General features: G+C 39.4%; 1 protein-coding gene across 2 annotated transcripts in view; it reads right to left on the reverse strand.

Annotated features, from left to right (window-relative positions):
- The window catches only part of PRKACA (protein kinase cAMP-activated catalytic subunit alpha), a 58,911-nt gene that overhangs the window by 881 nt on the left and 41,824 nt on the right, over positions 1-16,206 (reverse strand). For both annotated transcript variants that reach the window (XM_070937406.1, XM_070937405.1), the window contains exons 5-9: positions 11,269-11,351; positions 10,569-10,695; positions 8,661-8,756; positions 8,399-8,521; positions 3,492-3,656 (exon numbers count right to left, since the gene is read on the reverse strand). In XM_070937406.1, the coding sequence (XP_070793507.1) occupies positions 3,492-3,656; positions 8,399-8,521; positions 8,661-8,756; positions 10,569-10,695; positions 11,269-11,351 (594 nt within the window). The remainder of the gene's footprint in view (positions 1-3,491; positions 3,657-8,398; positions 8,522-8,660; positions 8,757-10,568; positions 10,696-11,268; positions 11,352-16,206) is intronic.

Genomic DNA, 16,206 nt, shown 5'->3' on the forward strand with positions numbered 1-16,206 from the left:
GTTTCTAATTTAGGAAAAGTCAAATTAAAAATTATCCAGAATTACTTGGTGTATATGCTTTGTTTTAACTAACCACAATATGCTGATTAATATATTGTGTTTGGTAAACTGTAGATTTGGGTTAATTTAATGTAAAAAAACAATAAAGCAAAATAGGCACTATGTCTTGCTAGGAAAGTTCTGGTTAATACAAACCCTGGTCTAACACAATGTATAAACCAAGCCATTGTTTATAAATCAATCCAGCAGAAAACAGAATAAGAGAGTTGGAAGGGACTTTGGAGGTCTTCTATTCCAACCCCCTGCTTAGGCAGGAAACCCTTCAGACAAATGGTTATCCAGTATCTTCTTAAAAACTTCCAGTGTTGGAGCATTTACAACTTCTGGAGGCAAGTTGTTCCACTGATTAATTGTGCTAACTGTCAGGAAATTTCTCCTTAGTTCTAAGTTGCTTCTCTCCTTGATTAGTTTCCACCCATTGCATCTTGTCCTGCCCTCAGGTGCTTTGGAGAATAGTTTGATTCCCTCTTTTTTGTGGCAGCCCCTGAAATATTGGAACACTGCTATCATGTCTCCCCTAGTCCTTCTTTTCTTTAAACCTGACATACCCAGTTCCTGCAGCCGTTCCTCATATGTTTTATCCTCGAGTCCCCTAATCATCTTTGTTGCTCTTCTCTGCACTCTTTCTAGAGTCTCCACATCTTTTTTACATTGTGGCAACCAAAACTGGATGCAGTATTCCAAGTGTGGCCTTACCAAGGCATTATAAAGTGGTATTAAAACTTCACGTGATCTTGATTCTATCCCCGTTTATGTAGCCTAGAACTGTGTTGGCTTTTTTTCGCAGCTGCTGCACCCTGCTGGCTCATATTTAAATGGTTGTCCACTAGGACTCCAAGATCCCTCTCACAGTTACTACTATTGAGTGAGGTACCACATATACTGTACCTGTTCATTTTGTTTTTCTTGCCTAAATGTAGAACCTTACTTTTTTCACCATTGAATTTCACTTTGTTAGATAGCACCCAATGTTCAAGTCTGTCAAGATCCTTCTGTATCTTAAGCCTATCTTCTGGAGTGTTGGCTATTCCCTGTGCACAGTCACTCATGCCTCGTCAACTCTCGCCTTGACTACTGCAACGCTCTCTACATGGGGCTCCCCTTGAAGAGCACCTGGAGGCTCCAACTGGTCCAGAACGCAGCAGCGCGGGTAGTGACGGGAGCAGCATGGCGCTCCCATGTAACACCGCTCCTGCGCGAGCTGCACTGGCTCCCAGTGGTCTTCCGGGTGCGCTTCAAGGTGTTGGTTATCACCTTTAAAGCGCTCCATGGCATAGGGCCTAGCTATCTTCGAGACCGCCTGCTGCCACCGACGACCTCCCATCGACCTGTGCGCTCCCACAGAGAGGGCCTCCTTAGGGTGCCATCAGCCAAAACAGTGTAGGCTGGTGACCCCCAGGGGGAGGGCCTTCTCTGTGGGGGCACCTACCCTCTGGAATCAGCTGCCTCCAGAGATAAGGAGAATCCAAAACCTCAGTGCCTTCCGCCGTGCCCTTAAAACCTTCCTTTTCCAGCAAGCCGGGCTGGCCTAATTTTTTAAGTGTTTTTAAGTGTTTTGTTTATTGTTTTTAATTAACGGGGCCAAATTTATATATGTATATTTTTAACTGTATTTTAATATTTGTACTTGATGTTTTTACTTGGCTGTTCACCGCCCTGAGTCCTCAGGGAGAAGGGCGGTATACAAATTCAAAATAAAATAAAATAAAATAAATAAAATTCCTGCTAGCTTGGTGTCGTCTGCAAATTTGATGAATTCCCCATCTATCCACTTATCCAAATCATTGATGAAGATGTTGAAGAGTACTGGGCCTAAAACAGCGCCTAAAACATACCCCACTGCATACTTCCCTCCATATAGATGCAGTTCCATTGAGGACTACACGTTGAGTGCGGTTGATCGGCCAGTTACAAATCCATCTGGTGGTGATGCTGCCTAACCCACATTTTTCTATTTTATCTAGTAGTAGGTTATGGTCTACTTTATCAAATGCCTTACTGAAGTCCAAATAAATTATATCGACAGCATTCCTCTGGTTCAGCAAATCTGAGGAGGGTCAGAAGTGGTGTAGCAAATACAAGAACCCATTTATTTGTATCTAAAATAGTTCTTTTTTCACAAACTTGTTGTTTCTTATACCACATTCAGAACCTTCCAGCCCCATTTTACACCACTAGAATAACCAGTGATAATTGTTTGGCAAACAATTTTCAAAAAGGGAATCATTGTCACTGCTTCCGTTATTCTCTTCTCCTTCAACTAATTCACTTCACATAAGTAACCATACAATGTAAAGCAATGATGGTGAATCTTTTGGGCTTGGCATATCAAAAATTTGGAATATGGTCTAACTTGACTCTGCTGGTATATCATGTCTCCCCCAAACAAAAGGGAAACAATTCTCTATTTCTTTATCTATTTGTATCCTGCTTTTATGATTTTTACAAATAACTCAAGTTAGTGAACGTATCCAACATCCCTTCCTCCTATTTTCCCCACAACTACAATCTTGTGAGGTATGTTAGGCCAAGAATGTGTGACTGGCCCAGCTGCTTTTGTGGATAAGGTGGGACTAAAAGTCATGGTCCCCAGCTTCTAGCTTGGTGCCTTAGCCACTAGACCAAACTGGCTCCCATTCAGGTCATCCTGAACTATGGCACTTGGTGACAGCACTGAGGTGGGTTCTAAATAGAGGCCTGGGCTTCGACTTCAGTCCTATTGCCACTGCTACCACTCAAAAAGGCCACCTCATGCCATTCTCCAATGAAGGTGAACCTTGGGGACTAGCACAATTGTCCCTGCAGCCCAGTGCTTCCCAGAATCTGTCACATCCTAATAGGTGGTGTTCTCTTTTGACAGGCTTTTGGGCCTACTTGAGACTGTTCTGGGTTCACGAAGCCTTCGCTCTGAAGTGACTTAAAGAATGCTCTTCTGCATTTCTATGGTCTCCAAAAACCATAAGAAAACATGCCCTGTCCTCAGGCGATTTTTGGAGGCTCCAGAAGCAACACAAGAGCAGAGCCCTCTTATGTGACTTGAAAGAAAACGCAGAAGCTACACCAAAGCACAATCCATTCTCACACAACCTCCACAGCCTCCAGAAATCCCATTTTTACATGAGTTTTGGAGGCTCTGAAGGCCATGCAAGAGCATGGTCCTCTCACATAACATTTGCAGTCTCTGAAAATCACAGACTAGGGTATGCTTCCAAGAATACCGTAGTTATCAGTTGAATTCTGGTGTTTCACTCAAAACATTGTGGTCTGTCACCTTCGACATGTGTGTCATAGGTTCGCCATCACATAGCAATAAATACTCCTTTTGTATATATGCAAATGGAAGCCTTAAGCCTAGTAGGCAATTGACATTAATGCCTGATAATAATATGTACTCTTTATTTTAAAAAAGCCTGTTGGCTGCAGTTGTTTACCTTCCGTTGGTAGATGGCAATCCAATCGGTGGTTGCAAACCACTTGTGATTCTTGATGTCGTTGACTCCGTTTTTGAGGTTGCCGAAGCGTTTGGTGAGGTCTACCTGTAGCAGGTTACGCAACAGGTCCTTCAGATCTGAGCTGAAGTGGGATGGGAAGCGGACCTGGATGCAAAAAACCCAATATTTTTTTCTGTCTCCAGAAAGAAATCTCAAAGTTACAGGAATAGGGTAGGCAGTATGATGTCTCATATACTATAGCAATCTATTCTCAAATTTGTGCCCTCCTGGAATATTTGGAATGACTAGGCTGGTGGAGAGCACTCTATAGCTTAAGACATTAACACACTTTTGAAATTAGAATATTTACCATGTAACTACAGTTCCATGTAGGTTTTCCAGTACATCTTGTTTTTGAATTCCCAAGACCTTATTTTTACAAGAATTTCTGCCTCTCGGGAACTTGAAGATGGGAAAAGTACAGATGGTATAATAAGAATTACTGACACAAGAGAAGCAGAAGGATTAAAAAAAAACCTAGCAAAAATATTCCTGCATAAAATTTATAGATTGCCAAATTACTTTACAGAGTAGAATTTAGTATTTAGATTTCCCTCAGGGTAAGCAGAGGGCAGATTGTGTGGCTTGCATTATTCCCGACTCCCAATTGACTAATAATAATAATAATCTAACATTATACTACTGAAAAAAATAATTTATTTGCCTGAAACTATACAAGCTCTGTTAAGTACTAATATTCAAAAACAAAAGAAAATAAATATTTTGCATTCAGGGTTTTAAAATGTAAATGTATATTTTTAGCATTTAGATCTTGGATTCCAGAAAAATAAAACAAGATAAAGCAAAAGTAGATCGTTTAGATTTGAGTTTGGCCCATCTTTTCTCTTTTTCAAGTGGACAGACTCTAGTGGAGAAAGAGTTGCACCAAGTCTAGAAAGCTAAATGTCTTAAGCCAAATCTAATACATGCAAGTCATTAAATTAAATATTTGCCTAATGCATATAACTGGAATATTTTAAAGAAATATCTGTCATACTTGCAGAAGTTGGTTACTTGATTTATTTAACTTAATTTGCCCCTGCAATAAACTAAGGTGTCAAACATAAGTATCTGAGCAGAATAAAAAGGATTTTTTTTTCAATTGAGAGAATAACTAAACCAAAAATTCAACTGACTGGGGTTGTGGCAAGGATAATGAGAGGAGGATAATGTTGACCAACTAGCTATTGAAAGATAAGAATGTTTTACATCCTATGCACCACCTACTGCACATCTGCACTTTCTCCAAAATATATTTTGTTTTAAATTGAGAATATAAAATGCAGTTCAGAGGAGATGATAGATAGGAGACTCTAACATAAAAAAGAAATTTTTTCACTGATTAAATTGAGCTGTTACAGTTCAAAAGTACAGCACTAAGTTCTGATATACAGGTGAAACTCGAAAAATTAGAATATCGTGCAAAAGTTCATTTATTTCAGTAATGCAACTTAAAAGGTGAAACTAATATATGAGATAGACTCATTACATGCAAAGCGAGATAGTTCAAGCCTTGATTTGTCATAATTTTGATGATTATGGCTTACAGCTCATGAAAACCCCAAATTCACAATCTCAGAAAATTAGAATATTACATTAAATCAATAAAACAAAGATTGTACACAGAACACTATCGGACCTCTGAAAAGTATAAGCATGCATATGTACTCAGTACTTGGTTTGGGCCCCTTTTGCATCAATTACTGCCTCAATGCGGCGTGGCATGGATGCTATCAGCCTGGGACACTGCTGAGGTGTTATGGAAGACCAGGATGCTTCAATAGCGGCCTTCAGCTCTTCTGCATTGTTCAGTCTCATGTCTCTCATCTTTCTCTTGGCAATGCCCCATAGATTCTCTATGGGGTTCAGGTCAGGCAAGTTTGCTGGCCAATCAAGCACAGTAATCCCATGGTCATTGAACCAGGTTTTGGTACTTTTGGCAGTGTGGGCAGGTGCCAAATCCTGCTGGAAAATGAAGTCAGCATCCCCATAAAGCTCGTTTGCGGAAGGAAGCATGAAGTCTTCCAAAATCTCCTGGTAGACAGCTGCATTGACCCTGGACTTAATGAAGCACAGTGGACCATCACCAGCAGATGAAATGGCCCCAAATCAACACAGACTGTGGAAACTTCACACTGGACTTCAAGCATCTTGCAGTGTGTGCCTCTCCATTCTTCCTCCAGACTCTGGGTCCTTGGTTTCCAAATGAGATGTAAAAGTTGTTCTCATCAGAAAAGAAGACTTTGGACCACTGAGCAACAGACCAATTCTTTTTTTCTTTAGCCCAGGTAAGACGCTTCTGACGTCGTTTGTTGTTCAGGAGTGGCTTGACAAGAGGAATACGACATTTGAAGCCCATGTCCAGGATCCGTCTGTGTGTGGTGGCTCTTGATGCACTGATTCCAGCCTCAGTCCACTCCTTGTGAAAGTCCCCAACACTTTTGAATGGCCTTTTCCTGACAATCCTCTCTAGGCTGCGGTCATCCCTGCTGCTTGTGCACCTTTTTCTTCCACACTTTTCCCTTCCATATAACTTTCTATTAATGTGCTTTGATACAGCACTTTGGGAACATCCAACTTCTTTTGCAATTAACTTTTGAGGTTTTCCCTCTTTATGGAGGGTGTCAATGATGGTTTTCTGCACAACTGTCAGGTCAGCAGTCTTTCCCATAATTGTGATTCCTACTGAACCAGACTGAGAGACCATTTAAAGACTCAGGAACCCTTTGCAGGTGTTATGGCTTAATTAGCTGATTAGAATGGGACACTTTGAGCCTAGAATATTGAACCTTTTCACAATATTCTAATTTTCTGAGATTGTGAATTTGGGGTTTTCATGAGCTGTAAGCCATAATCATCAAAATTATGACAAATCAAGGCTTGAACTATCTCGCTTTGCATGTAATGAGTCTATCTCATATATTAGTTTCACCTTTTAAGTTGCATTACTGAAATAAATGAACTTTTGCACGATATTCTAATTTTTCGAGTTTCACCTGTATTTTATATTAACCCAATAAGTTAAAAATAATATCACATGTCTAGCCACAGTGTTAATGTTGTTATTGGGAAAAACTACTAAAACTATTTCTAAAATTTAGGACACTGCTTTGCTGAATGACGCTGTAGGAACTTGTAATACCTGCATGAATTTCAAATCAAAAGCAAATCAAGGCAATGGTCCAATTGCTTAAATGAAGCAATAAAACATTATCCTTGATTGTTTATCAATAAAGGTAAGTTTCCTTATAGTAAGAGTTGTACAGAAAGGTTGAAACAGTTTAACTTTTGGTTTATATTCTGCCTCATATGGCAGGTGTTTTCAGAGGTAATTTTTTTTAGAACAATGTGCATAAGCAGGGCCCTTCGAAACTTTTCCAGAAAAGTAGTAAAGGAGGGAGAAGGCAAAAAAAGTTAGAAGCAGATGAACAAAAAATTAGCATATGAATTTTGTTGGGAGTATAGGTTTTTTGCCTAGGATTGGAGTTTCTTTTCTATTTAGTCCTTCCCTGAAAACTCACACCTTCATGGTTACAGTTCAATAAGACTACCCTTTGCCTAGTTTTATTCTCTTAAACATTATGCAGAAAAAGAGGACCCATGCAAATTTCCATACATTTTGTTACTACAGTGAAAGCTGTGAGTAATGCCAAAAAGATAAGTTCAAAATGTTGTCAAAAAAATAGTTTAAAGGTGTCCACTTGCAATCTACAGAACTATAATTACTCTAGCATTTACTTGGCAGGGTAAAGTTATATCCAAGTTTTAGTGAGTATTACAGGTAGTCCTTGAGTTACAAATGGAATGGACCCTGCCCATTCCATTCCTAAACCGAGGATTTGTGGGAGTGAGTCTCATACCTTGAACGGGATCGCTCCCTCATTTTTCCTACACATTTGTTAATTGAATGCGAGGCTCGTTAAGTGCACATGATGTATTTCAGGGGTGGGAAGGCCATCGGAGGCCCAGTGATGGAACAGGCCACCTGCCTAAGACCACCCAAGGCTTCTCCAACCCATTGAAATACCTCATGCTCCCAAACAATTGCTTTCCCCCCTACCCAACCTGCTGTGCCGGGTCACTTACCATGCAAAGATCTAGCAAGCAGTCTCCTTTTCAGCCTCTCAGCCATGTGCACCCCTCCAATGCTCCATTTGGACTTCCGGAGGTCTCCCGCAGCACATTGCAGGCCGAAACGGAGCGTAAGAGGGGTGGATCATCCCCTCCGGAGCTCCATTTCGGCCTGCAATATGCCAGGGGAGGCCTGTGGAGGCCCAAACGGAGCATTGGAGGGACAGATCCTCCCTTCCGGAGCTCCATTTCGGCCTGCAATATGCCAGGGGAGGCCCGAATGGAACTCTATTTTAGCCTGCAACGTGCCAGGGAGGCCTCCAGAGGCCCCAATGGAGTGTCAGGAGGATGGATCCGCCCCTCTGGAGCTTCATTTTGGTCTGCAATATGCTGGGGGAGGTCTGCAGAGGCCCAAACTGTGCATCACAGGGACTGATCTGCCCCTCTGGAACTCCATTTTGGCAATGTGCAGGATGAATGTTGCCGAGCCTCTGTGATTGTTCGTTAGGGCAAACAACTGCCGTGGTGCTGCAAGATTTGTATTTTTGGGACTTATTCGTAAATGCTAGGGGTTGCTTACTGCATAACTTCAAACGATCACTGTGAACACTCAAAACCAGATTACCTGTGTAAATATATATATTTTTTAAAAAATTATTTAATATGCACGCAAGGTAAAGTCTGGATTCTATTCCATGAAAAAAATGACCAATAATGTACAACAGGCGGGTGTAATATCTTGCATGCAGCAAATAAGGCATCTGCTGAAATATTACCTTCCCAGAGACAATTTTCTCATAGATTTGAATGGGCTGGTCTGCAAAGAATGGAGGATAGCCAGCTGCCATCTCGTAGATGAGGACACCAAGAGCCCACCAATCCACTGCTTTGTTATAACCCTGCAACAGGAATAAAAACTCAGATCACAACCAGAAGAAGTGGAATATTCAAAGAGCTGAGGGGTTCCCCCAGCCCTCCCCAAATTTGACCAGGCATAGAACCACAACATACTGTCCATGGAGAATGCAGATCACTCACCTTACTCAAAATGATTTCAGGAGCCAAATATTCTGGAGTCCCGCAAAGGGTCCATGTTCGGCCTTTCACTCGTTTGGCAAAGCCAAAATCCGTGACCTGAAGATGAATTTTAAAAATGAGAATTGTCAACAATAAAGGTGATGAGAATGAATGTTAAACACAAATCCAATCTGGGTAAAAGGAATATTTAAGGTCAGAACAGGTAGATTAAGGAGATTTGTTTTGCAAAGATCTCTTAAGAGCAATACCAAGATTTGTAGTACTTTCCAAGATAAGAAAAATGCTATACAGTATTCTTCAGAGTACATTCAATTAGACAGACTATTGTTTGACTGATATATTTCTATTAATCAAATACAAATAATCGGAGGACATGTATTTGTTTTTTGCCAGCAGTTCTATTACATTCATACAAAATTGCTTATGTATAGCAATATTCATTTACTTATACAGTAGTTCCTGCTTATTGACTATTTAGAGACTGCTTGATGTGAGGACAATTATGAAAAAATAACTTTACAGTCCATTTATAACCTTTATAGTTGTCTCTGTCAGCTGAAAAGACCAGGACCACATGTGAAGTTCCAATTAAACTGATTTATTACTACGCATGCCTAGTATAGGAATCTACTCAATTAACTAGCACTATTTTGGCACTAGATAAGGGTCAATGGAATTCAAGAGGGAATTGGACTTGTGGCTACATAGATTCTAGGCTGATTCCTCTTTTGACTCTGCCCCCAGGTTCTGCCATTCCTTCTCCTTCCCTTAGATCATCATTACAATCGCTGCATGTCCTGTGCCTGACTTATGGTGTTTTTTTCTCTTTCCCCCTTACTTGTTTGGAGAGAAAGGGTTTTGAAGAAAGGAAGCTATTCTGCTCTGTGACGTGGTGGTGGGAGAAAAAAAGCAAGTGATTTTTGTAGTAATCTCTCCTTTGCCTGGTCCTTCCCTGCTTCCAGTGTGATCACATTGATGTTGATGTGTAGAAGAGCAAACAGTTTACTTTCTTGCAATCTTGCAATCAAACAGCAGGAAAAGGTCAGGCAAAGAAGACATTGCCTACAGAAATCACTTGCTTTTTTTTCTCCCCATCCCCTTCATTAAACAAGGAGGTTGGAGAGAAGGAGATTTAAAGAGAGTACTCTAGCCTGCTCACAGTTGCCAGTCCCAGGCTGTGGCACGATTGCATTCCTTTCAATGCGTACAAGACAATAAGCAGGTACTTGAACATTCCAAAGGACAGGGGATGGTTTGGAGGCAAACAAAATCAAAACAAAACCAAAAACCAAAACAAAAGTAGTCCTGTCTCTTTCCAGCAAGAAAGGACTCTTGCAGTCACACGATTTCCCACTTAGAAACCCCTTCACTTAGCAATAAGGTTACTTATCCCAATTGGGGTTATATATTTATTTTTTTTAGAAAATTTATTGGCCGCCCTGAGTTACCTCAGGCTAACTCTGGGTGACTTACAATCATAAAAAAATTAAAACTGTACAAAGATAAAAGCATAAGTAAAATTCATATAAAATAAAACACATAGAGCAGCCCAATTAAAAGATGGGGAGGGTGGGAGCAGGATGGGGGCAAGGAGGGATCTATTTTTAATCTATCAACCCCCTCTACTGTGATGTTATTAAGCAAGCACACTACCTAAAGCTCCAAATAGTCAGATGCAGAAGCTTCGTTCACATATGCTGAGTCAGTTTATTTTATTATCTATTTATTTTATTTTAGGAAATTTATATTGCTGCCTGCTTGCACATGGCAACTTTGTTCAGTCATGGCCTGTTAATATAATCTAGTGGTCAGATTTGCACATAATGTTCACTGTGCCAGACTACTGACATGGATAGCAATTCTTAAGAATGCTGAATATGAGTATGAAATTGATAGAAATAGTGCTACCTCAATATAGCCCTGCTGGTCAATGAGGAGATTTTCAGGCTTCAAGTCTCGGTAGATAAGATCTAGTGAGTGCAGGTACTCAAAAGTCAACACAATCTGAGCGGCATAGAACCGGGCATGAGGTTCACTGTAAAAAACAACAACAGGAAAACAGAGAAAAACGTTTTTATTACTGATTTCCAAACAATGTCAGTTAGGCTTTCATTCTACACTGTTCACCAGGGCACTAATAAGGAGCCAGATGTTTCTTTCTCCTTTTTCAACTTTTCAACTTAACTTTTCCATCAATTGTCTTACAAGAGCAACTCTAGACTAAACCTGTGCTGAAGCTTTTTTCTTACTCTGACTTTGCCAATGTTATGCCCAAATCAATCGATAGTCATTTGATGAAAAGTGTTAAGCTCCAGTGACCCTACCAGGCTTGGCCATCTAGCCATAAAACAGTTTCCATCCTATCTTTTGACTTTATCTCAAAATGCATAACTCTGTATCAGAGATTAGCAGGGTATGCAAAAAAAAAAAAAATGTATAGATTTTCCCCAGATATACTTAAGTAGAAGGTGAAAGAAACTGGAAAAATGATTACTGGGTTAGCTTCCTCTTTTCATACCTGGGAATCAAATATAAGAACTACAATACCCAGTTCCTCTATTCCTACTAGCATAATCGCGTCCTTGCAGTGATGAGGCAGCACACCTACCTGAACCTGCCAATCCGTCGTAGATGGGAGAACATCTCACCACCTGGGATGTATTCCATCACCATGTACAGATTTGTATTATCCTGTAATTGAATGCAGAAATAAACTAAGAGTAATAATAACAAGCAGTGCTTTGTTCCCTGCTTCACCTCTGATGATTCCAGGTACACAACTAATCAATTATTACAAAAAGACAACCGGCTTTCTAAAGTAATGCAGTAATGTGCAGAAAGCGGAAGGAAGAAGAATTTCTTGTAAACAGAATTAGTTATCTTGCAAACTGGTGCAAGAAATTAATCCAGGTATCTTGCTTTATAATTGCAAAGGAAACCCCCCTCCCCTCATTATTTTTACAATGCCTATGGATCTGAGCTGGCTACAGAGCAGATTTTACTGCTTAGAATTCAATATCAATATGTTTTACCTCTTTTGTCATGACTAATTTACTAGAGATATGACAAACAATTCAATCTTACAAATGTTCCAATTCATGAACTAGATCGATCTGATTTTACCAGAAACATTCCAAGCTAATTTACAGAGTACTCCAACCTTCATTTTGCTGTTGGAATAGCAAATTGTTCCAAAAGTGGAACATTTTGCATTGTTTACTTTTCTCCAATCTTTATACTTATTTAATTTTACTTTACTTATTTCCATCTATTCCCTTTGTATATAAGTGCATTGTTCCTTCCCCACCAGCAATGTCTATACTTGAAAACCTGAAATACACACACACACACACACCAAAAATATTTATTTGTTTATTTAACTTATATGGCCACACAATTCAAAAACAAGTCTGGGCAACTTACAAACAACTTAAAAACAATAATAATGGGAGAAGCAGAAAAAAATTGCCAGAGGACCCCAATCAATATACTACAGTGCCTTTAGAGATGGATTCATTCAACACTCTGGCCCATCATGCATAGTTTTTCCACAACCTTAATAAAAGCCAATAGGGCTATTCAATTTTGGGAGGGGTTTTTTTTTGGGGGGGGGGGAAAGATATGCTGTTCCATAGGGCAGGTACCATGTCAGAGAAAGCATTCTTCTTGGATTTCATTAGTTGCCATGGCTTGATGGAAGGCACCAAGAGCATGTCAATTTTGTTGGATCTGGTGGACTGAACAGAATTAATAACAGATAGATAGTCCACAAATATCTTGTGCCATGAAGGGCTTTCAGAGTAATAACCAGCCCTTTGAATGGTCCCAGAAGCCTCTGGAGCCCAATGTAGTTTGCATATGGTGGTGTAATATGGATATACTGGGACATGTCCAGTCTCTAATTACCCACTATCCAAATTCTGAACCAGTTGCAGCTTCTAAATACAGTTCAAGGAGAGCCCCATGTAGAGTATATTAAAGTACTCCAAGCAGGAGGTGACTAAACCATGAGGGGCTAAAGTTATTTTATGGCTCAGTTGTGCTGATTCCTGGATTGGAAGGTATCCCAATCCAGGAATTAGCACATCTGAGACATAAGATAAAATTTGCAAAGATTCTCCTGTCCACAGTTGCCACTTGCTCTTCCAGGAGGAACTGAGAGTTCTCAAACTGCACATCATTTCTGCCTGGGGGAATGCCACTCCACCCCTAATGAAAGATGGAAAATCTGCATAAAACGCCTAGCCACTGAATCTTATTGGAGTTAAACCAAAGCCTGTTTCTTCCTATCCAGACCACTATAGCTTCTAATACTGAGTCAAACCTTGATAGCATCGCTTGTTGACCAGAGGTAGAGATGAGTAACCAAGTATTATCAGCATACAGATATGGTGATCTTACTCCATGCCAGCAGATGAGTTTGGTCAGTAAATTAATGTAGATGTTAAATAGGAGCAAGACTCCACAGAGCAGGAGACTAGGCATTAAACTGGGGCCAAATTAATATATTCTTTTAATTGTTCTTAATGTTTGTATTGTATGTATTGTATGTTTTTATCTGGCTGTACGCCGCCCTGAGTCCCTTGGGAGAAGGTGCGGTATATAAATTTGAAATTAAAAATAAATAAATAAATAAATAAATTAGAATCAATCTTGGGGAAAGAAGAAGAATCACAGTAATTTAAGTCTGTCCATAAGGATACCATGACGAATGGTATCCAAAGCTGCTAAGAGATCAAGGAAGGTCAGGATGAATGCACTATCCCTCCAGAAGTTATTCACAAGTATGATCAATGCCATCTCATTATTAAGCTCAGACTTGAAACAGGACCTGAATCCGTATCATCCAAAATTCTCTGAAGTTGCAGCCTAACCACCTTCTCTACAACCTTGCCTAAAAAGGGAAAACTGGAAACAAGATGAAAGTATCATTGGGCCCAATTATTGTTTCTTGAGAAGGGGACAGGCCACTACCTCTTTAATGGCAGATGAACCACCATCTACTTCATCCCGTGGATGAAAACCAGCACTTGGACTCAACAACACATCACCTTCAAGCAGCCTTGGCCACCTAGGAATGATACAGATGTTAATACACAGGTGGCCAAGCTCACAGTCCTGACGACTCTGTCCACTTTCTCGGGACCAATGGGCTCAATCTCTTCCCAAATCACACAGTCAGACAGACCATGACTTAATCAACTCCATAGGAACTGCACTACTAGAATTCAACTTAGAGCAGGCAACTTCACCCATTGGATGCTTAGAATGCAGCCCTGCAAACTGTTCTTCGTCCTTATTCATTTATACCACATATGTGCACAAACTAAATTCTGGCTTGACAGCAGATTGTATTTAAAAGCAGACATTTTACCTTCATTTTCTATGAAAGATATTTTCATACTATTACAAGAGTTCTAGAAAAATCTCTTTAAAATGAGTCACTAATTAACCAAACGGCAAACTCAGTTCTATTTAAATAGTGTAAAGTGGTGTGCATTACCCCACAAACCAGTAAATTTTCTTATACGGAAATTGGGTCTGAGCTGTATGCAACTAACAACAACAACAAAAAAAAGACTCTAGAGGTTGCAGATAAATGAAGGTCAACTAAGTCTGTAGCAGCTGTGAAAAATGCAAATTTTCTACTAGGAATCATTAGAAATGATACCAAAAATAAAACTGGCAACAATTGGGATATTGCTAGGAGTCAAGCAGCATATAAATTTAATAAAAATAGTAATATTATATTTTACAATTATAGCTGCTATGTTTAAAAAAGTGATATAACAGAGTTGGAATAAGTACAAATGAGGATAACTAAATGATCAGAGAATTCAAATATCTTCCCTTCAAATTGATCCCTAAAATCAATTGAAAAGAAAAACAACTATATTAGATTGTGTAAAATCAGGCATGGCATGGACAAAGCAGACAGGATTTTTCTTCACATTCTCAAAACGCTAGAGCTAGAGGTAATCTAACAAAGCTGACTTAGAAAGTGACTAGAACGGACAAAATAAATACTTTTTTTGGTCAATTGATCTGTGGAATTAAATATTATAAGACATGATCATGGCCACCAGGAACACAAATAAATAAACAGACAACAAATCTAGTATGGGCTATCAAATACCAGTTGTAGAAGAACAATGGAGGAAGAGGGATATGTTGCCCTCAATTGTCTATGTCACATCAGTGATATCTGGAGGTCATTATGAAAAACAGAACGTTGGACTAGAATAGACCTTGGCTTGATAACTACAGGTAGTCCTTAACTTACAACCATTCGTTCAGTGACCATTTGAAGTTTCAACGGCACTGAAAAAAGTGACTTATGACCATTTTCCCCACTTATGAGTGTTGCAGCATTCCCATGGTCACATGATCAAAATTCAGATCTTGGCAATTGACTTTTGTTTATAACAGTTGTGGAATCCCTAGATCATGTGATCACCTTTTGCAACCTTCTGACAAGCAAAGTCAATGGGGAAGCCAGTAACAAACATGTTACTAACTTAACAACTGAAGTGATTCACTCAACAACCATGGCAAGAAAGTTTGTAAAATAGGGCAAAATTCACTTATCTTGCTTAGGGATGGAAATTTTTGTGAATTGTGGTTGTAAATTGAAGACTACCTGTATTCTATGTCCTTAATGCTATTGCAACCTTAAGAAGTAACATAAGAACCTATTGATTACCACCTCTATTTCAGTTCTATACATTACTACACAGTTCAGTTCTACACATTATTCTCACCCGCAATGGGACGAATTAGATATGCACAGATATGTTTTAATGTAAGACTTCAGTCCTAAATATTGCTGTTAGGAAGTCACTGCCATAAGTTTAAAAGTGACTAATTACTAAATAAACAATTGTTTAGAATCAACTTTCAATTCTTATCTCTAGAATCAACACATGTTATACAATATACAAGGCTTGTACATCATGTGTCTCACCAAGGAATTTTGTGCAGCCTGGAGGGTGTTTTTAACAAAGTAATAAATTCACTATTATCCGCTGTCCCAAAAGATGCACTGCCAAGCATCTCTAAGCTTTATCACCACTTCCAGCATTGCCATTACTTAGTTAGTTATGGAAAAGCAGATTGGCAGGAAGATATTCCTTTAGAGTTCATGGTGATTTTTAATTTATCAATGTGGCCCTTTCCCTTCTACAAGTTGTACAGTTCTGATACTGCATAAACTACGTACAACATCTCAGGCAGATTGAGTCATTAACACTGGTATTTTATTGTCAAGGACTGCAATGCTTGGGGAAATATCTAGCACAGATCTCAATTGGGCATGTTTTCAGACAAGTATTAAGCTCATAATCTTAGCTCAAGGTTGTGCAGAAGGTAGATCAGGATGTTCTGGTAAGCCTTTTGGTGATTTCCAATAGAAAAAAGATGACTCGTTGCTCCTAGATGTTTAACACCAGTAACAACTCTCCTTCAATCATAAATTAAAATATTGGCATAAAACAAAGTTTGGACACAGAAAGTGATTAACCCAGAGAGGATTTTTGTGTGGGAAGGT

Source organism: Pituophis catenifer, unplaced genomic scaffold (genome assembly GCF_029215685.1).
Source record: "Pituophis catenifer annectens isolate HBS135680 unplaced genomic scaffold, rPitCat1.0.hap2 SCAF_2, whole genome shotgun sequence".
Lineage (NCBI taxonomy): Eukaryota > Metazoa > Chordata > Lepidosauria > Squamata > Colubridae > Pituophis > Pituophis catenifer.